The sequence below is a fragment of the Protopterus annectens genome, chromosome 4.part0, assembly GCF_019279795.1.
Source record: "Protopterus annectens isolate FY-2018-M chromosome 4.part0, PAN1.0, whole genome shotgun sequence".
Taxonomy (NCBI): Eukaryota; Metazoa; Chordata; order Ceratodontiformes; family Protopteridae; genus Protopterus; species Protopterus annectens.
Genome location: NC_056733.1, coordinates 940,574,873 through 940,596,656, shown reverse-complemented (window position 1 = coordinate 940,596,656; position 21,784 = coordinate 940,574,873). Strand labels below are relative to the sequence as shown.

The following is a 21,784-nucleotide window of genomic DNA, read 5'->3' as shown; positions in this document are numbered from 1 at the left end:
TGGTTGAACCCTAATGTTTTCCAGTATATCAAGAAAAGAGGAGTGGGAATCCTGGGGCATGGTGGGGTTACATTTGGGTTATCTGCCTGTAGGTCTGAATACCAGAGTCTTGGGATTTCTGCGTCGGATGCTTTCGCTTCATCCATGACGTTGGGTCGTCAGGGGTATAAAACATGCAGCCGATGCCATTACATCAGCTTTGATTGCCATGCGGTGTCCGAAGCAGAAGCAGTTTGCAAGTGCCGGTCGGCCGCCTCCTGAAATTTTCGTTTTTCAAGTTTCAGACCTGAAGTCTTCTAAAAGATAAGTAGCCCGTTTGGGATCCTTTTTTCTTGCTCTAACCAATGTCAGAAAAAGTTAACAATTGTCTTGCCTGTGGAAAGCAAATGCCTCAGAGATTTTCATTCTTACTGCATCATCTGTTTAGGCCCAGACCACGGCGTTCCTCACTGTTGGTTTTGTGCTTTAATGCCCGAACTATTCATCATCGGGCTATCTTTGTCGTTAAATTCTTTCGCACTCATTCTCCGTATTCCGAAATGGCTTCGATAAGCCATCAGACTACCGATCTGCCAAAAAAAGTAAAGATAAAGACAGAGACGGAACACATAGGCCAGTACTCAGTAAGGTGCCTTCGCAGCCCCTGATATACCCACTTCTACTGATTCACAGGTCTCTACTGAGACCAATTTGGAGTCCGGTATGCAGCGAGAGGCTTCTTTAACTATGAAACCTGCGGATGTCTCTAGCTTGGATGGGTCCGGAGCTGCTGTGCGGGCACCGGCCTCTGAGGGTGTATTCAAGCCTTCCAATTTTCATATTAAACTGACAACTTCATTTCAAACCAAAAATTCCGAATTTCTCAGGCCCAGAGTTTGCACTACACCTAAGAAACAGACAACCAAAGTGTATTCTCAGGTCCACATGCCTCAGAAACAAATGCTTAGAATGGCTGAAGATCTTATTACTTTAATTAGGGGAAGCCAGCCTTCCCCTTCAAAAAGGCGAAGAAATGATTTTCCTTCTGATTCTTCAGATCATGACTCCATTGACTCTGATCCTTCTGATTACCAGGACATACCCATATCTACCTATGAGGATTCTGATGCAGAGGATTCCATTCTCTCTGCTTCCCCACCAGAAGATTTTTCCTTTGGTGAAATCCTGCATACCCTTACAGAACATTTCTGCTGGGAGTGCCAGGACTACTCTGTCCCAAAAGAGACTTGGAATTTTTAAACTTGCCTCTGCACAGGTCTCCAGCTATACCTCCTGTTCTGGAAATTGTAGATGTCTTCTTGGAATCCAGCCTTACCCCTGATACTTTGTCCCCAGTTCCCAGGAAACCTGACAGGTACTACAGAGTACTTGACTCCTACAAATTTCTCTTTAAAAATCCTGCTGTGGATCCAGCGACCATTTCCCAAGGACCTAAAGGCATTAAGGCTACTACACCCAAAAACCCTACCCCTTCGGACAGGGATTCTAGGGCTTTAGACAGATGGGGAAAGAAGGTATACACCTCTGCTACTTTTGCCATCACGGCTTTAAATTGCCAGTTTCATATGTTAGTGTCAGCAACATATTATGGAACTAATTAAACAGAAAATGATGTTGATTCCTGATTGTGCAGAACATAAGGATTTACAAGAGTTAATGCATTCTCCTAACCAAGTTGGAAAACCTACTTTGCAATGTGGTTTTGATGACTTAAAAGCATCTTGCAGGGCTGTTGTCACTGGGTCTGTTCTTAGAAGACATGCTTGGCTTAAAGAACAAAATTTGCCAGACCATGTCAAAGCAAAATTATTAGATGTACCATTAAACATAGAGCGTCTTTTTGGCAATAAAGCAATAGTAGTCCTCAAAAGGATGGAGGAAAAAGCTAAATCTATGCAAACTGTTAAAGATTTCCTACAGGTACAGCCACCTAGATTCAGTAGGCATTGGCCTTCAAAACACTGGTCTTTTCCAGTCCTCCCATATACCTTCTCAGTCCAAACCCAGGGGCAGCGGACCACCAAGCCTACAGTCTCAGGGTATGCACAGATCTAAGCAATGGAGTGGTCCCACCTCTAAAACAAGGAGTAATAAGCTGCCATCCTATGGTAAAATCACACAATGACTTATCCTTAACTTCCAAGCCTTGCTCAAGTGCTTGCACCTTTAGGAGGGAAACTTGCCCTGCATGCAAAAAAACTGGGAGTTTAGCCAGGACAGATGTATCTTAAACATTGTTTCCTAGGGATACAGATTCCACTTCCACTCACTGCCAACCCCAAGACGATGGCTAGACCTCCCCCCAAACCAGTGGGCAGAGACCCAAAAGCAAGTACTTTCTCTCCTCAATATCAAGGCTATTCAACCTGTCCCAGCAGAGGAAAGGGGACAAGGTTTTTATTCCAGACTTTCTGGTACCCAGAAAAGAAAACTCTTGGCACCCTATCCTGGATCTGTCTATTCTCAACACCTTTCTGGTGGTTCCAAGATTCAAAATGCTAACTCTCCAACAGCTGCTTCCTATGCTAGCCAAGGACTCCTGGCTAGTCACCCTAGACTTAAAAGAAGCTTATCTGTACATCCCCGTAAGGGAATCTTGCAGGAAATATCTACGGTTCAGAGCAGGCTCTATGCACTATCAGTTCTCTGCACTTCCCTTTGGCTTATCTACTGCGCCCAGGATATTAACTAAATGCCTAGCTCCTGCCATTGCATATTGCAGACAGAGAAGAATTCAAATTTACCCATACTTGGACAACTGCCTGATTCAGGTGGACAGTCAGGAATTGCTACTACAGCACCTGACATTTGTAAACAGTCTTCTAACTTCACTGGGGTACACCATCAACGAAAAGAAATCGCATCTGGTATCCAGCCAACAGATTGTATTCCTAAGAGTAAGCTTGAACATAACTTCCCAGATGGCATTCCTCACTCCAGAAAAACAAATTTATTTGACAAACTACTTCAATCTACTGGCCACCAAAACCCAGCTGTCTGTAAGAAAAATACTGCAAGCCCTAGGGTTCATGGCCTGTTGTATACTACTGATTCCATATGCAAGACTGCATATGAGGAAACTTCAGTGGTACTTAAAGTCTCTGATGTCAACATTCTCAGGACCTGGAAACAATGATTCCTATCATTCCTTGCCTAAGGACAGAGTTCCTTTGGTGGGCAGAGGCCTGCTACCACAACAAGGGACTCCCGTTCACTCAACCTCCTGCCGCCCAAACCCTAACAGATACATCAGACTATGCATGGGGACTCGCATGACAGGGCAATGCATTCAAGGTAAATGGAGCCCAAAGCAGATGCACCTGCATATCAATCAAAAAGAAACGTTAGCTGTACAGAATGCTTTGACAGCCTTCAAAGGCCTTATTCTTCCAGGACAACTATTGGTAAAGACGGACAACACCACAGTTATGTGGTACATAAACAAGCAGGGGTAACCCATTCCTACCCACTCTGCAGATTAGCCATGGCTCTGTGGAACACAGCCTTGAGCAACTAAGTGCACCTGCAAGCTCAGTTCCTGCCAAGCAAACTAAATTCACTGTGAGGCGACTTAAGCAGAAATGTAATGGACACACATGAGTGGAAACTGGAACCCAACATATTTAAGCTTCTGGAGCACAGGTGGGGGGCACCAGAGGTGGACCTCTTTGCATCCTCTCAGAACTATCAATTGAGCAAGTATTGCTCCAGAACTCCCCACAGCCAAACATGGAAAGGGGATACCCTGTCCTTTACATGGGAAAACCTCTCAATCTATGCCTTTCCCCCTCTACCCCTCCTCTCGAAGGTTCTACTAAAGATCAAACAGGACAAGCCAAGGACAATCCTGATTGCACCAGACTGGCCACGCCTGCACTGGTGCCGTCTTTTGTGTAGTCTGACAGTAGTGCCATCATGGCACCTGCCTCAGACCCCTTCTCTGCTGATGTCCTTCATGGATGCATCTGCAGTCATAACAACTGGGTTGTCCTGTCGTCAGGCAGCCCTTCAGTCGGCCGGATTCCAAAGTCCGGGTCTGGCTTCGGCTGATGTCGCACTCCACCCGACGTCATCTCTGTTGGTCTTCGGGTATAAAAGCATCAGCCGACGCCATTTTCCTCAGTCTTTCTTGCCGCGTGGCCAAGCAGAAGCTGTTCGCAAGTGCCGGTCGGTCGGATCCAGAGATTACTTCTACCGAATACTACTTCGAAGACTTCTAAAGCTAAGTACCCCGTTGGGGACTCTTTCTTGCCTCAGCCGATGTCAGAAAAAGTTAACAATTGTTTAACCTGTGGGAAACAAATACCTCATAAAGATTTCCACTCTTACTGTCTGCCTTGTTTAGGCCCAGCCCACGACGTAGCAGCCTGTTCGGCCTGTGCTTCTTTCAACCGACGAACGCTTAGGCCGGTCGGAGTTTGCAGAACAGTTTTCGGTTCTGATTTTGCGTACATTATGCCGCCGGATCCTCCGACTACCCAATCTACCAAAAACGCAAAGATAAAGACCGACACTCGCGGTCCGCGGTTTCGGCGAAACCATGGATAAGAAAACCGCGAGTGTCTGGGTTTCGGGCGAAACCGAGAAAACTGATCTAAGTACAGCTGAACCTATTCCTACAACTGAGGCCCCTGCTACAACTCTTGAATCGACCTCAGAAATTTTACCCACTACGGTGGTTGACTTATCAGACACCATCCCCTTGGATGTCTCTACCCCAGCACGTGGTGCTGCTAGGCCTCCAGCAGCCATGTCCATTAAGGCCTTCGCCAGGGCTAAAGCAACCAAGACTACTAAAACAGTGCCTGTTAAACCCCCACATCCAGGCCCTCTTCTAGTTCCCAAATGCTTACTTTGGCAGAAGATTTAATTTCTTTAATCAGAGGATCTCAATCTCACCCAGATAGGGCCTCTCAGCCCCAGAGAAGAGACCTAGGGCAGAGCCCCTGAGCCAGTGTCCCCTGATGAATCTGCTGATGAATCAGACATAACTGACCAGCCAGAGGCTCCCTTCTCCAATTTTGAAGATTCTGATGCTGAAGAATCCATTCCAGCTGCTTCCCCACCAGAAGAATTCTCCTTTGGGGAAACCTTGCATGCCATGCGAGAACAGTTCCAATGGCAGCAACAGGATTTTCAGACTCCAGAAAAGACTTAGGACCTTTCTGCACCTCCGCAGCACAGGCCCTTAGCTATACCTCCTGTTCTCTCTGTGGTGGATGATGCTTTCAATGATGTTTGCTCCGCTCCAGATTCTTTACCCCCAGCCCCTGCCAAACCAGACAGATTTTACAGGGTGCCAGATACTCTTCACCACCTTTACAAGGCCCCACTTGCAGACCCAGAAACTATATCCCAGGGTCCCAAGGCAGTAGCCGCGACCATAGCTAAAAGCCCTACCCCTTCTGAAAGGGAAGCAAGGTCATTAGACAGATGGGGTAAAAAGGTCTACACTTCAGCTACTCTCTCAGCTAGAGCTTTAAACTGTCAGTTTCACATGATACAATACCAAGAGTTTATGCTTGATCAGTTAACTAAAAAACTAACCACTGATGAATCTCTTGATAAGAAATATGTATTAGAGATGATAAATAACATACAACAGGTTAGCAACCATTCCTTAAAATGTGGCTATGATGCACTGGAGGCTTCATTTAGATCAGCCATGACAGGCACAGTGATAAGAAGGCATGCATGGCTAAAGGAACAAGCTTTACCGGATCATGTTAAAGCTAAGCTGCTAGATGCTCCTATGGACAAGACAAGTTTGTTTGGTACACCTGCCCAGCAGGTTATGAAGAAAATGGAAGAAAAGGCAAAATCTGTTCAAACTGTTAAAGATTTCTTGCAGGTTCAACCCCCAAGGTTTAGCAGGAACTGGCCTGCCAAAAATTGGTCCTTTCCTGACTCCACAAAATTTCCAAGGGGCAGGAATAGACGTTCCAGAGGCAGAAACCAATCCAGAGGAGGTGCCTACAGAGGACGACAGTGGCAAGGTAACAACAGAGGCACAGACACAGCCACTGCCACTACATCAGCACAACCACAGTGACTTAACCCTAAATCCGCCTACCAGGGAACAAATAGCAGCTCCTCTAGGCGGAAAGTTAACCTTATTTTCAAGGAACTGGCACTGCATAACAAAAGACAAGTGGATTTTACAAACCATAGATCAAGGTTACGGTTTCACTTCCACACTTTACCAGTCAAAAGAGGAATGCCAAATCTACCTCTAAATCAAAAAACAGAGGCTCTACGCCAGATAATGGAGTTAACAAACATGAGAGCTGTGGAAAGAGTGCCAACAGCAGAGCAAGGAAAGGGGTTCTATTCCAGACTATTCCTAGTTCCAAGAAAGGGAAAAAGTTGGAGACCAATTCTCGACCTGTCCACCTTAAATACATACATCATTGTCCCAAAATTCAAAATGCTGACCCTACAGCAGCTTCTTCCCATGCTGGGCAAGGAGTCTTGGCTGGTAACTCTAGATCTCAAGGAGGCATACCTGCACGTCCCCATTCGACCAATCTGCAGAAGATACCTCAGATTTCTTGCAGGATCAGAGCACTATCAATTCTCAGCATTGCCCTTTGGCTTATCTACTGCGCCCAGAGTATTCACAAAATGCCTGGCATCAGTAATCGCCCATTGCAGACTACAGGGAATTCAAATTTACCCATACCTGGACGACTGCCTGCTACAAGGGGACAACAAAAGCAAGCTGACAACAGATTTACAAAGGGTCATTTACTTGCTACAAGCACTGGGATACACAGTCAATTTACAAAAGTCAAGGCTGATACCATCCCAAACAAGGACATTCTTGGGCTGAATTGGACACAGTAAAACAAATGGCATTCCTGACTACAGAAAAACAAAAGAACTTCCTCTTTACTTCTTGGCACTAACAAAACTGAACAAGTTAACAGCAAGAAAAGTACTGCAGGCCTTGGGCTTCATGGCATCATGCATAATCTTGGTTCCATTTGCCAGACTACATATGAGAAAACTACAGTGGTACCTAAAGAATTTATGGTCCCAACACAGACACAGTCTAGAAACAGAAATCCCACTAATTCCATGCTTAAAACAGGAGTTCCTATGGTGGGCTCAGGCATGCCAGTCAAACCCAGGCCTACCCTTTTGCAGAGGTCAAGCAAGCCAGACCATCACAACAGACGCTTCAGACCTAGGATGGGGGCCCACATGCTGGACAAATGCGTGCAAGGATTGTGGACACAGGATCAACTTCACCTGCACATCAACCTAAAAGAAATGCTGGCAGTAAAACTGGCAATCCAAAAGTTCAAACCATTTCTCAAGGAGGGCCAGTTGATAAGGACAGACAACACCACAGTCATGTGGTACATCAACAAACAGGGAGGCACTCATTCATACCCCCTATGCAGAATGACCTTGGAGCTGTGGACCCTGGCACTCAGCTACAACATCCAGTTACAGGCAATATTTGTACCGGGGAAAGACAATACTCTAGCAGACATATTAAGCAGAACCACTTCGGATGCCCACGAATGGAAGCTGCACCCGGACATCTTCAAGACCATCTCAAAGAAATGGGGAATGCCACAGATAGACCTATTCGCATCACCTCTCAATCACCAGCTCAAAAAATTCTGCACAAGGACATTCCACCCACTAGTATGGAAAGTGGATTCGCTCTCTTTCAACTGGAAAGGCCTAACAGCATATGCATTCCCACCTCTTCCTTTGATACACAAGGTACTACTGAAAATCAAGGAAGAACGTCCAAGGATAATCCTGATAGCTCGAACTGGCCAAGACAACACTGGTACCCACTACTGAGGAGCATGTCTCGAACAATATGTGGCCAATACCCTGATGCCTTTGATGTTAACTCAGAACAACTACAGCATCATACATCCAAACCTAAAACGTTGCAACTAACTGCATGGAACATCACATAGCAGCAGCTAATCCAGAACTTTCCCAAAGAGTAAAAGACATTATTCTTGAAGCACGCAGACCTTCAACAAGAAGGAACTATGCTGGAAAATGGAAAAGGTTTGTCATTTGGAGTACAGAAAGAGGAAAAGATGTGTCAAACATAGATATGCCTAACATTCTGGAGTATCTGGCGAACTTCTTCATTCAGGCCTGTCCTACTCCTCCATCAAGATACATGCATCAGCTATTTCAGCAGAATACAGCTTTGATCCACCTGTTTTTCGCACCCTTTGCTCAGGCAGTTCCTCAGAGGAATCAAGAATGTAAAACCTCCAAGGAAACCACCATTACCAGCTTGGGATTTGAACTTTGTGCTAGAAAAATTGACACTATCACCCTTTGAACCAGCAGCAACAGCAGACCTACAACACCTGTCATGGAAAACTGCTTTCCTACTGGCAATTACTTCAGCAAGGAGGGTTTCAGAACTACAGGCCTTAATGGCAGTGCAACCCTTCCTAATCTTCCACCAAGATAGAGTGTCCATGAGGACTAATCCTACATTTATGCCCAAGGTGGTATCCAGAGTGTCTTTAAACCAGGCAATCCACCTACCTACCTTCTTTCCCAACCCACAAAACAGAGGGAAAGAATACTGCATACCTTGGATGTACATAGACAGCTACGCTACTACTTGGACAGAACAAAAAATAGCAGAAAGACTGACCAACTTTTTGTAGCCTACGCAACAGGAAGGGAAGGAAAAGCTATTTCCAAACAGACAATCTCCAAATGGATAGGAAACTGCATACGATTCTGTTACTCCTTCCATGGAAAACCAATTCCACAGAACATAAGACCTCATTCTACAAGGGCAACAGCCACTACCACAGCCTTCTTACGAGGAGTGGCAACCAAAGACATTATTGAGGCGGCTACTTGGACCTCCGTGCATACATTTGCCAAGCATTATAATTTGCCTCTATATTCCAGATCCCGAGCAGGGTTTGCCACTGCTGTACTGCAAGGGATCCTAAACACACCATAATCTACTTTTATCCTCCTCCCCTAGTTGGCTATGGTATTCTACCCAGTTGTTATGACTGCAGATGCATCCATGAAGGACATAGTACAGTTTTGTACCTACCATAAATGTAGATGTCCGAACTGGATAGCATCTGCAGTCAGGATTACCCTCCCTCCTTCCCCTCTGTGGTACTCCTAGGGTGTTTACCCTTCTAATAGCTAGCTGTTGGGGGGAGTCTTTTATGGTGTATTTGCTTGTATATATGTACATACATGCTTATTGTTGTGTTTACCTCTATCTATTTGGAAACATTGGCATCTATCCAAATTTTAGCCTGCAAGAGGGCTTCTGGCATCTGGGGCAAGAAACACTGAGGAAAATGGCGTCGGCTGATGCTTTTATACCCGAAGACCAACAGAGATGACGTCGGGTGGAGTGCGACATCAGCCGAAGCCGGACCCGGACTTTGGAATCCGGCCGACTGAAGGGCTGCCTGACGACAGGACAACCCAGTTGTTATGACTGCAGATGCTATCCAGTTCGGACATCTACATTTATGGTAGGTACAAAACTGTACTTTCCAGCAGGGGGGACAGATTTTGCATCCTCAGCTACAGACCCTGAACCTAGCAGCCTGGCTCATCCCCTGAACTCATCACTAGCAGCCCTCAGTAAACAGGTGCTGGATGTCATCCTTGAGGCAAGGAGGCCTAGTACTAGAAAATCCTATGCGGAAAAGTGGAAAAGATACTGTTCTTGGAGCCAGTCTCAGGGAATGGACACAACTGTCGCCAGCTTACCTCGTATACTAGATTACTTAACAGAAATGCTCCACAAAGGCCTATCCTTCTCTTCAATTAAGATTCATGCCTCTGCCATCTCAGCTCATTATAATGCTGAGCCACCACCCCTCTTCTCTCACCCTCTGGTCAAACAGTTCCTGAGAGGATCCAAAAATTTAAGACCCCCCCCCCCCCAGGAGAGCTCCCACTCCAGCCTGGGACCTTAACTTTATTTTGGAAAAGCTCACGCTTCCTCCCTTTGAACCTGCTGCTACAGCAGTGTTAAAATTCCTCTCATGGAAAACAGCTTTACGTCTAGTCATCATTTCAGCAAGAAGAGTGTCTGGATTGCAGACCCTTATGGCCGTGGAACCCTTCATTATCTTCCATGCGAACAGGATTTCCTTCAGGACTAACCCATCATTTATGCCCAAGTAATCCTCAGAATAAAGGGGAAAGGATCCTGCACTCCTTGGACGTGCACAGACAGCTCAGGTTCTACCTTGACAGGACTAAGCCTTTCAGGAAAACTGACCAGCTGCTAGTCAGCTTTGCTACAGGGGCAGAGGGTAAGGCCATTTCAAAACAAGCCATTTCCAAATGGATAGCACACTGCATCCATTTCTGCTACCAGCACCATGGGAAACCTACCCCACAGGGGTCAGAACACATTCCACTAGGGCTATATATCTACCTCTACAGCATTTCTCAGGGGAGTCCCTACCAGGGACATCCTGGAAGCTGCAACTTGGAGCTCTGTACACACTTTCACCAAGCATTACCACTTGCGTATCTTTTCTAAATCCAGAGCTGGATTTGCCACAGCAGTTTTACAGGGCCTGCTTGCCAGCCCTAATGCTTCTTGACTGCCTCCACCCATCCTCAGCTTTGGGAATCGACCCAAATGTGATGACTGCAACAGTGAAACACGAAGAACATAGTACAGTTGTGTACACTTACCATAAATGTAGATGTTTGAGTGTATTCACTGTTGCAGTCCTGGTTACCCTCCCTCTTGCCCCCAACTTCTCTTTATTTCTACGTATCCTTTTTGTTTGGCATACATTATATTATTGGTATTTGCTTTTTGCTGAGGGTGTTCCACACAATGTAATTGCTTCCTATTTAGGGGGCTCCTGACATCTGAGGCAAGAAAAACTGATGTAATGGAGTCTGCTGTATGTTTTATACCCCTGACAACCTGACGTCATGGAAGAAGCGACAGCATCTGATGCAGAAATCCCAAGACTGATATTCAGGCCGACTGAAGACTACCTGCAGGCAGATAACCTATATGTGATGACTGCAACAGTGAATACATTTGAACATCTACATTTATGGTAAGTGTACACATCTGTACTTTCTAGATGTTATACATGAGGCCAGATGCCCTAGCACTATTTTATTTTATTTTATTTTTTATTTTATTTTATTTTACATTTGTTGACCGGGCTAGTCTAGCTGGATACATGTCCATTTTCAGTAGAGGCCCGGGGAGAAAAGCTCCAAAGACATATAGAATAGAAAAAATACAAAAATGCAAAATACAAAGTATAAAATATAAAACTATAGTATAAGATATACAAAGGAGTAACGGTAAAGATACATGCAAAAAACTAAATTAGAAAGTGGTAGGAGTTTAAGAAGTAAGCAAAAATTAAATATTTTTTCCCTCACATAGTAGCAATAGAGAGCATTAATTAAAAATAGTATTAAACTACAATACTTTGAATGAACTTAGCAAGGGCAGTAAGGGATACTGTAAAAATGCAAGACAGTAAGTTTACAATGTTGTTGAGATGTAGGACGTTAGCCAGGGTTCGTGCAGGAACATAACCAGTGTATGTTGAGATATGATTTTAGTTTCTTTTTAAATAGTGTAAGAGATGACAGAGAAGTGAGGTCAGTAGGAAGTGAATTCCATAACTTTCCAACAGTGTTAGAGAACAGGGTATCACCTGCTAAGTTATAAGATCTGCAGGTGTTAATAAGAAGTTTGTTGGATGACCGTAGGTTTTTAGGATTGTTGTAGGGGATGAAAAGGCTTGAGAGTATTGGTGTATTTGTGGGTTGCGAGAGGATCTTATGGGCTATAGCAAGCTGGAGATATTGTAAATGGTGTAGAAACTCAAGCCAGCCAAGTTGTTTTAGGTTAAGGCAGTGATGAGTCCTGAAAGGGGAGGTAGTAGCAAATCGAGCAATATTATTATAGGATACTGCTAGTTTGCTGAGGTTACTTTTAGAAAGATTTGTATAAATGGGAGAGGCATAGAGTAGAGTAGAGATAAGGTGAGTTATTGCTAAAGCAGCCCTGGCTGTTGGTGACTAGACTAGAAAGTCTTATGCTGACAAATGGAAAAGGTTCTATCCCAACATCCAAACTGTTTCATGTGCACACTTTTTTTCCTGTAACATATCCAACAATTCTGATTTTGTATCAAAAGGCAGAGTAACCAAAAACATTAGCTTTCTTACGTTAGAAAACAGACAAAGTCAGATGGACGACTATTAGACAAATCCCGTCAGATAGCATGAGCCCATTCAGTCTGGCTGCTCCTTGGACGGCAGAATGCCGGTAAGTCACTTTCATGGCATCTTTAAATGTCTGAAAGGGGAATAATTGACTCAGACTATCTCAGCCTGTTCACTTTCTGTGCATCCCCCTTTTGATGAAGAAAGTTCTGTTATAGGTCATTCAAAAAATATCCCATATAAAGTTTAGTCTCAGAAAAGATGATGTCCTCTGAAGGAGGGCTCAACGATTGGGAATCCACGTTGAGGGGGTGGATCTATATGGAACAAAGTTCTCTTCACCTGAAAATATCTGAGAAGGCCTTGTTTTTCCTTCACTTACGTTTGTGTTGACACAAATTCAGATGAGACATTAAACCGTGATGTCATCTACCTGAACTGGTGATAACTCAAGTGGATGTAAAAGATCCCATGGCATTTATGAGAGTTTGAATGTTTAGATTTATGCATATACAATGAACATTAAAACATTCCATCTTCCATTATAAAACAAAGTATTGCTTTTATTTTATCTGCACTCCTTCTGTCCTAACTACATTAGCAGTTTTCCTTAGTACAACACCCATTACCCTTTTAGAGCCTCAGCACTTCTGTCTTTCCATATTTCCCAGGCCGCATGAAACATTTGCACATCAATTTCTTTCACTTCTTTACCTTTACTTTGATATTCACTAAACAAGATCACATTCACAGTTTTTTCAACTTTTAACAAATCCCATTCATATACATATTTCCATGCCATCTGAACTTGTTCAAACTCCATTCCTTAATGTTTCTCCCTTTTTACAATAACAATCTTTCATTCATCACTTTGTAATTCACCTCTCATTTAACAGGTAACTTATTCAAAATCAATCTACATATAAAATTCCTACTTCTAAATCTCTTCTGATCCTTAGTTGCTTTTTAATGCACCCATGTCCTTGCCATGGATCAACATAAGCCACTACAATATCCTTATGCCTCCTTCTGTTTAACGATACTGCGCTTTTTTTCCAAGCTAGTCACTCATTTCTCTTTAGCCATTTTTGCCAGATAATCCACATTTTTTATGTTTCAGGAGGAGAAGAGTGCAGATGAATTTAACACCAAAACTGGAATCTGGGTCATCAACCCACATTTTCCCCATCTTCTATACAAGGTCGGAGTTCTGCATCAACTGTCGCCATCTCTCGCAATTCAATGTCACTCTCCTGCCTTCTTTGACACTCGCGCTGGACTGTCGCTGGCCTTTTCTCACACAATCCAGCCAATCTCTTTGCTGGGTGCCCTCGTTTCCTTTTATGTTCTTCTGCTCTGTCACAAATCTTCACAAGTTTGGCTTCTGTTTTCTCCTCACATGTGCCCAAACCACTGTAATCTGTTCTCTCTGACCTTCTTTGCAACTGGTGCCACTTGGGTTTTTGCTCTGATGTCCTCATTTCTTGTCTAACAGCGTGTGTCCTAGCACCAGTTTCAAGCACTTCATCTTCATCCTCTCTAGCTTCCTCAACTGCTATGCCCTCAATGCCCAGGTTTCTGTACCATACAGTAGTAGTGCTCACACCACTGTTTTGCACATCTTAGCTTCTTTGACATTCTTCTGTTGCATTCTACCCCTGACACTGTGCCAGTTGATTGCAGACCCTCTGATTCTAGCTTTGACATCCTCATTCAGACTTTTCTTCTCAACCAGTGGTGTACAAAAACATATGTAACAACAAAACTGGCAATTGTAGCAAGGCACTATAGCATTCTTAGAGCACCCTAATACAAGTAAGACATTTTATTTTCATATGTTTGCCTCCTGTAAAACCAAGAATGTGGTTTACTTGGCCACCTGTGAAAAATGCATTTCATTTTATGTTGGGAAAAAAGAACAGGATGTTAAAAGAAAGGGTAGCCCAACACCTGTCTGACATATGTAGGGAGGTGGTGGGAAGTAATGCCTTAGCTAAACGTACAAGTTCAGATAAAACTTATAATTTTACATTTAGGGTTATAAAACGCATTGAAAGAAGTTTTAGAGGAGGGGATATTATGCTGAATACCTGAGAATGTCAAATAGCGGTGGATTAATTTCAACCCGATGTGCCCCTGAGCTGAATGATACTCTGCGTTTTAAAACCTTGTTCATAAAAGGCGGTTTCTTTCCATGAAGCAAGCATTCAGTTGTTTATTTTAATTACTTTGTTGTTGTTGCTCTTCTATTGGTTTGAATTTGTTCATGTGGTGTGTGTGTATGTGTATATTTGAGAATGTTTTTGTTTGATTTTAAGTACTGAAGAAGAGTTTTATCTCGAAAGCTTTGCTATTAAACTTGTTCTTGCATCATTTTGTGAATTTCTTTTGCTTTTTATTCTTGGATTGTTTTGTTTGGAACTCTGCTCTCTCTCACTACTACCTACACGTTTTTTCCGTCATATTCCATACTAGTTAGCTCATGTTATACTCAATTCCCATAATCCCTTATTACTGTTCTTTAATTTATTTATTAACTTCCAAAGTTCACACAACGTTATCTGTATATTTCCTTACTTCATACCTAGTACCTTGGTTCAGCAATGTACTGACCTTAGTCTTACCATATTTCTGCTTAGTTTCTTGCCATACTATGTGAAAATTTCCATAAATGTATTGTATTGTGTTTTATCCATTCTATATATTCTTTTATTGCATGTTATGTAATTACTTCAGAAGTATGTATATTTAAAATGTGATTTGTGTTTATCTTTGTTCTTACTATTTGTTTACTTTTTTTTTTTGGGGGGGGGGGGCTTTTCCCCTCTGGTCTCTGCTGAAAAAGGGCTTCTAAGAACCCAGACAGACTAACCTGGTTAACAAATGTAAAAATAAACTCTGTACTAGGTGTTTAGCCGTTTGTTTTTTTGGGGTTTTTTTTTTTTGCTGTATACTAAATCTGAGATGCTGTTTCTCGGAATATTGCCCTTTCTCCGATGTATGGTGATCTCAAGAGTTGGTATATGTGCGTTTGGGGGGTTGCCCCCTACATGAGAGAGTGCAGGGGGCTTCTCCTCCTGCAAAAAGAAGTTTTAAGCAGATTAGCAATTTTCAGGATTCACTTATCTCCTGTTTTTGGTCTTTTGGCTTTTCGGGACTGTGCATTTTGAGTGCCGACATTTCAATAGGGGATGTAAGACAGATTTATCCTCCTTGACATTTCAGTTTAATTTATAAAAGTTAACTTTGCCTGCCTTCAAACCAGTAGACTATACAACCATTAACTATCATTAATGTAAATTTAACCAGGATAGAGCACTGATCCATAACCACTGTTTTCTTTTTGGAAACCCATTTTCCTAGGCAGGAGCTGTAATGCAGATCTTGTTATATAGCTTTCCAATGCTAAGAAGTCTGAAGCCCAAGTCATCTTTCATTTCAAAAGTCTCTTCTTCTGAGACTATATCAGTCTATTAAACGTCTGTTTTTAAATTAACCAAGCATCTTTATTGAATTATCCCTTGTAACAAAGGCAATTTATGGAAATGAAAACGAACCATATTGGTATAGTTTTAGTTTCAAACATTATGCATCGCTGGTCATCTGTCCAGTCACTGTTGGACATTACATAGCTCATTCACATCCTGCCTTCATTCCTCATCTGCATGTACTGTTCCCACAATTTCTATTATTTTTTTATGTAATTTACTCCTACCCTTTTCCAGTTGGTTTATCTCTGTTACTCTGTTCCCTTTTCCAGTTGGTTTATCTCTGTTACTCTGTTCCCTTTTCCAGTTGGTTTATCTCTGTTACTCTGTTCCCTTTTCCAGTTGGTTTATCTCCGTTACTCTGTTCCCTTTTCCAGTTGGTTTATCTCCGTTACTCTGTTCCCTTTTCCAGTTGGTTTATCTCCGTTACTCTGTTCACTACTTCTTGTACACTTTTAGACTTTGACTTCCATTTCCTAGTAATTGCTTTTTTGGATGCCACCATAACTAGACTCCGCAAGACCTTTCTATGTCTAAACAGTTCCACTTCTATATCGTAACTGAAAAAGTAATTTCCTTAGTCATACCAATTTGCTCAACTATTATCTCTGAGAGAAGCCTGCAGAGAATTTTTAAAGTCTGCCAACTCATTACACTCCCAGAAGATAAGTTCCCAATTACCTCTTTCTTCTTCCCCATCACATCTACCTGAGGAAAAATTATTTGGAGTTTACTTGGGGTATAAAAATAACTATGTAAACATTTTCATGCAAAGATCCTAAATCTTCTAGACTTTGCTGCATGCTTGTCAGACATACCTATATCTCCCATTGTTTCTTTTGTGAATTGCTTATCCAGTCTCTCTTCCCAATCCTTTCTAACCTCTTCTGATTGATTCTTATAGTTATCATGTAGTATTTTATATTCCCTACTAATTATCCCATTAACAGCAGCTTCTGCTCTAGAGTCTACTAAAAACTCTGCCAGTGCTGATCTTCCACTTAGGATCCCCTGTTTCTTTCTCGTTGCTTGTACTTTGATGTTAGTCCTTGATAGGGAAGTCTATCTCTAGCCTACAGTTCAAATAAATTTTAGACTCTTCCTGTTCTGTTACCTTTCCCCCTCTAGTTATTTCCTCCAAACACCTTAGTTCTTTTGCCAGTTTTCTCTAATAAATTCAAGCCCCCTCTTGCCTATTGTCTGTATCCCTAATTGTAGTCATCCCTATCAGCAGAATCTCCTTTCTCCACTCCCATGTTGGCTTAGTTTTTTATAATACTTTCTTCTACTTTGAGTATAATATTTTGAATGTTACTCTCTTTAAGGATCTGCATCCAAAATCCCAGTCTCTCCTTGTTTCTTTAGCTTCCAGTTTCATCATCATCCCTTTCCACTTTATTCAAACAATCAGAATACAATGGAACATCTGCTGCAGACATTGGATGTTTGTAGGTGGCTGAGTTACCATGCATGAGAGACGTGTTCTTTTCTGAAAACCATTTCAGCAATGTGCACCTGTCAAGAAGGGAAGAAAAGGCCTGCCTTCCTCCAACAAACTTTAAATGGCAGACCTATACTTAAAGACCCTGTTAGAGCACGTTCCACCAAAGCAGTAGCTCTATCTGCAGGTTACTTTAGAATGGTGTCCAGTCAGGACATTCTGAAAGCAGCAACATAGTTTGCTGTCCATATTTTCATAAAATGTTGTAAATGTTAAGCGTACATGTACAGGAAGGACAGGATTTGTCATGAGTGTGCTACAATGGACACTGCGACTGTCTGCTTTCTGTGGGTAACCTGCGGTCTGTGATGCTGTCAGACTACATTGGTGTACTGTTACAGTGACCTACACCACAAGTAATAGTAAAACTTGAATCCCTCCTTCCTCTTGTTGATTATAAATGTAGATGGCTATTATACTTGGGGTAGTTTTACATCTGTGCAAGGTGTTATTGAGCTAGTGTTGTGCTTACCTTAAGACACACTTCATACAAAAATGGTACTGCACGTGGCTCCAAAGGGGAAAGCATGCATGGTACTGCACGTGGCTCCAAAGGGGAAAGCATGCATGGTACTGCACGTGGCTCCAAAGGGGAAAGCATGCATGGTACTGCACGTGGCTCCAAAGGGGAAAGCATGCATGGTACTGCACGTGGCTCCAAAGGGGAAAGCATGCATGGTACTGCATGTGGCTCCAAAGGGGAAAGCATGCATGGTACTGCACATGGCTCCAAAGGGGAAAGCATGCATGGTACTGCATGTGGCTCCAAAGGGGAAAGCATGCATGGTACTGCATGTGGCTCCAAAGGGGAAAGCATGCATGGTACTACACATGGCTCCAAAGGGGAAAGCACGCTCGTGGTGAGTGCTACTGTAGTGTGCACGTCAGTGCTGGTTTTTATACGGCAGTCTTGTGCCTCCCCTATCCGTACCCTTGCTGTGGTGAGTGTTACTGTAGTGTGCACGTCAGTGCTGGTGTTTATACGGCAGTCTTGTGCCTCCCCTATCAGTACCCTTGCTGTGGTGAGTGTTACTGTAGTGTGCACATCAGTGCTGGTGTTTATATGGCAGTCATGTGCCTCCCCTATCAGTACAGTGTTACTGTAGTGTGTACGTCAGTGCTGGTTTTTATATGGCAGTCTTGTGCCTCCCCTATCAGTACCCTTGCTGTGGTGAGTGTTACTGTAGTGTGCACGTCAGTGCTGGTTTTTATATGGCAGTCATGTGCCTCCCCTATCAGTACAGTGTTACTGTAGTGTGCACGTCAGTGCTGGTTTTTATATGGCAGTCATGTGCCTCCCCTATCAGTACCCTTGCTGTGGTGAGTGTTACTGTAGTGTGCACGTCAGTGCTGGTTTTTATATGGCAGTCTTGTGCCTCCCCTATCAGTACCCTTGCTGTGGTGAGTGTTACTGTAGTTTGCACGTCAGTGCTGGTTTTTATATGGCAGTCTTGTACCTCCCCTATCTGTACCCTTGCTGTGGTGAGTGTTACTGTAGTGTGCACGTCACTGCTGGTTTTTATATGGCAGTCTTGTGCCTCCCCTGTCAGTACCCTTGCTGTGGTGAGTGTTACTGTAGTGTGCACGTCAGTGCTGGTTTTTATATGGCAGTCTTGTGCCTCCCCTGTCAGTACCCTTGCTGTGGTGAGTGTTACTGTAGTGTGCACATCAGTGCTGGTGTTTTATATGGCAGTCATGTGCCTCCCCTGTCAGTACCCTTGCTGTGGTGAGTGTTACTGTAGTGTGCACGTCGGTGCTGGTGTTTATATGGCAGTCATGTGCCTCCCCTGTCAGTACCCTTGCTGTGGTGAGTGTTACTGTAGTGTGCACATCAGTGCTGGTGTTTATACGGCAGTCTTGTGCCTCCCCTATCAGTACCCTTGCTGTGGTGTGTTACTGTAGTGTGCACGTCACTGCTGGTTTTTATATGGCAGTCTTGTGCCTCCCCTATCTGTACCCTTGCTGTGGTGAGTGTTACTGTAGTGTGCACATCAGTGCTGATGTTTATATGGCAGTCATGTGCCTCCCCTATCAGTACAGTGTTACTGTAGTGTGCACGTCAGTGCTGGGTTTTATATGGCAGTCATGTGCCTCCCCTATCAGTACCCTTGCTGTGGTGAGTGTTACTGTAGTGTGCACATCAGTGCTGGTTTTTATATGGCAGTCTTGTGCCTCCCCTATCAGTACCCTTGCTGTGGTGAGTGTTACTGTAGTTTGCACGTCAGTGCTGTTTTTTATATGGCAGTCTTGTACCTCCCCTATCTGTACCCTTGCTGTGGTGAGTGTTACTGTAGTGTGCATGTCACTGCTGGTTTTTATATGGCAGTCTTGTGCCTCCCCTGTCAGTACCCTTGCTGTGGTGAGTGTTACTATAGTGTGCACGTCAGTGCTGGTTTTTATATGGCAGTCTTGTGCCTCCCCTGTCAGTACCCTTGCTGTGGTGAGTGTGACTGTAGTGTGCACGTCGGTGCTGGTGTTTATATAGAAGTCATGTGCCTCCCCTGTCAGTACCCTTGCTGTGGTGAGTGTTACTGTAGTGTGCACGTCAGTGCTGGTGTTTATACGGCAGTCTTGTGCCTCCCCTATCAGTACCCTTGCTGTGGTGTGTTACTGTAGTGTGCACGTCACTGCTGGTTTTTATATGGCAGTCTTGTGCCTCCCCTATCTGTACCCTTGCTGTGGTGAGTGTTACTGTAGTGTGCACGTCACTGCTGGTTTTTATATGGCAGTCTTGTGCCTCCTCTGTCAGTACCCTTGCTGTGGTGAGTGTTACTGTAGTGTGCACATCAGTGCTGGTTTTTATATGGCAGTCTTGTGCCTCCCCTATCAGTACCCTTGCTGTGGTGAGTGTTACTGTAGTGTGCACATCAGTGCTGTTGTTTTATATGGCAGTCATGTGCCTTCCCTCTCAGTACTCTTGCTGTGGTGAGTGTTACTGTAGTGTGCACGTCAGTGCTGGTGTTTATATAGCAGTCATGTGCCTCCCCTGTCAGTACCCTTGCTGTGGTGAGTGTTACTGTAGTGTGCACGTCAGTGCTGTTGTTTATATGGCAGTCATGTGCCTCCCCTGTCAGTACCCTTGCTGTAGTGAATGTTACTGTAGTGTGCACGTCAGTGCTGGTGTTTATACGGCAGTCATGTGCCTCCCCTATCAGTACCCCTGCTGCTTGTGCAGTGAAGATGCATCACAGCTTTTCTTGTAGGTAAGTATAAGTAACTGTAGCAGCTACCTTGTCAGAGGTGCCAGGCAATAGTATAAGTAGGGATTTTTGGAAGGGAGAACTGGAGTGATGGAAGTGAAACCAGAGAATCAGAAAGAAAGAGAAAATGAATAAATATGATGGCACTCTGGTATATGCCGTATGTTAGTAGCAGGTGTTTTTAGAGGCAAGGATAACCAAAGCTGAACTGGTACAGAGATTGTGCAGGAACTGTTAAAATGTTAAAGCAAAGGGTGGGGGGATTCTAACTAAAGTCACTAGTCTTAAATGGATCATAAGAGTTTTTTTTTCTTTTTTCTTTTCAGAAGTATGGTTAAGACATTGTGTACTTTTGTAAATTATGTAGAAAAATACAAGTAAATTAATTTCCAATAAATTGATCAGCTTATTATTTATGCTTTGCAGAACATGGCAGAAAGATTTCTAGATGGGGAAATCTCTTTGGACTCCTTCATTGACGAGTATCATACCAAGCGCAAACTGGCGCATGTACGACGTGTAAAAATTGAGAAACTTCAAGAAATGGTGTTAAAAGGGGCAAGACTTCCACCGGTTCATGTACAGTCAATTTCTGTACAGGCTGAAAAAACTCCAACATCTCAGGTGTCTTACCCTACAGAGTCGACCAGCACACCTACTCCCCTGCCTCGCAGGATACCACCACCGCCACCATCTGCCACAGGAGCACTGCCAACTCCATTTACCGCTGCAGCTGCCACGTCCTCTGCTGGACCAGGATCATCTTCAGTTCCTTACCCAGTAACTCCGTGCCCTCCTCTTCCTCCAAGAGTGGGAAACGCACCAATACCGTTTACTACACCCTACACATCTCAGTACCCACCTGCACTACCCCAAAGACCAGCAGCTCGTATGCCCCCACAGCCTGGTTTTATTTTTCAGTAAATTCATCTGCTTCCAAAACTAAAATGCACAGGTGTCTTCAAAGGTTACCTTTGTATGCCCTCTCTTCTATGCGGACCTTGTGCATCACTGTATATTTGTGCATATAAAAGATGGTTTCCAGCAAAACAAAAATGTTTATATTTTTGATTTTACAAAGCAGGTTTGTTCATTAGTAAAACTGGTATTTATTAACGGCTCATGTGAGGAGGCTGGTATCTTTGAGTGTGTTTTGTTTGTATGTATTAAATGATTTGTCAAAACTGCGGACATACATATTTTATGGGCTTTCACTGAACAGGTGCTCTTACATTTTTTTTTTTAATTTTTGGACAGTACATTAGGTTTAGAAATTCATATTTGTTGTAGCCTGTTAAAGTGATGCAGAAAATGCACCACCTGACACAAGTCTGCTTTTGTCATGTGGCCAAAAGTTAGTAGTCAAGAACGAAAAAATTTAACTTCAG

The 21,784-nt window shown here is 43.4% G+C and overlaps 1 protein-coding gene across 1 annotated transcript in view; it reads left to right on the top strand.

Moving 5' to 3' along the window:
- The window catches only part of VPS37B (VPS37B subunit of ESCRT-I), a 537,718-nt gene extending 516,206 nt beyond the window's left edge, over positions 1-21,512 (top strand). Inside the window, exon 4 of the mRNA XM_044068916.1 lies at positions 20,823-21,512. Within this exon, the coding sequence (XP_043924851.1) occupies positions 20,823-21,320 (498 nt within the window). The 3' untranslated portion in view covers positions 21,321-21,512. The remainder of the gene's footprint in view (positions 1-20,822) is intronic.
- Positions 21,513-21,784: the final 272 nt, after the last annotated feature.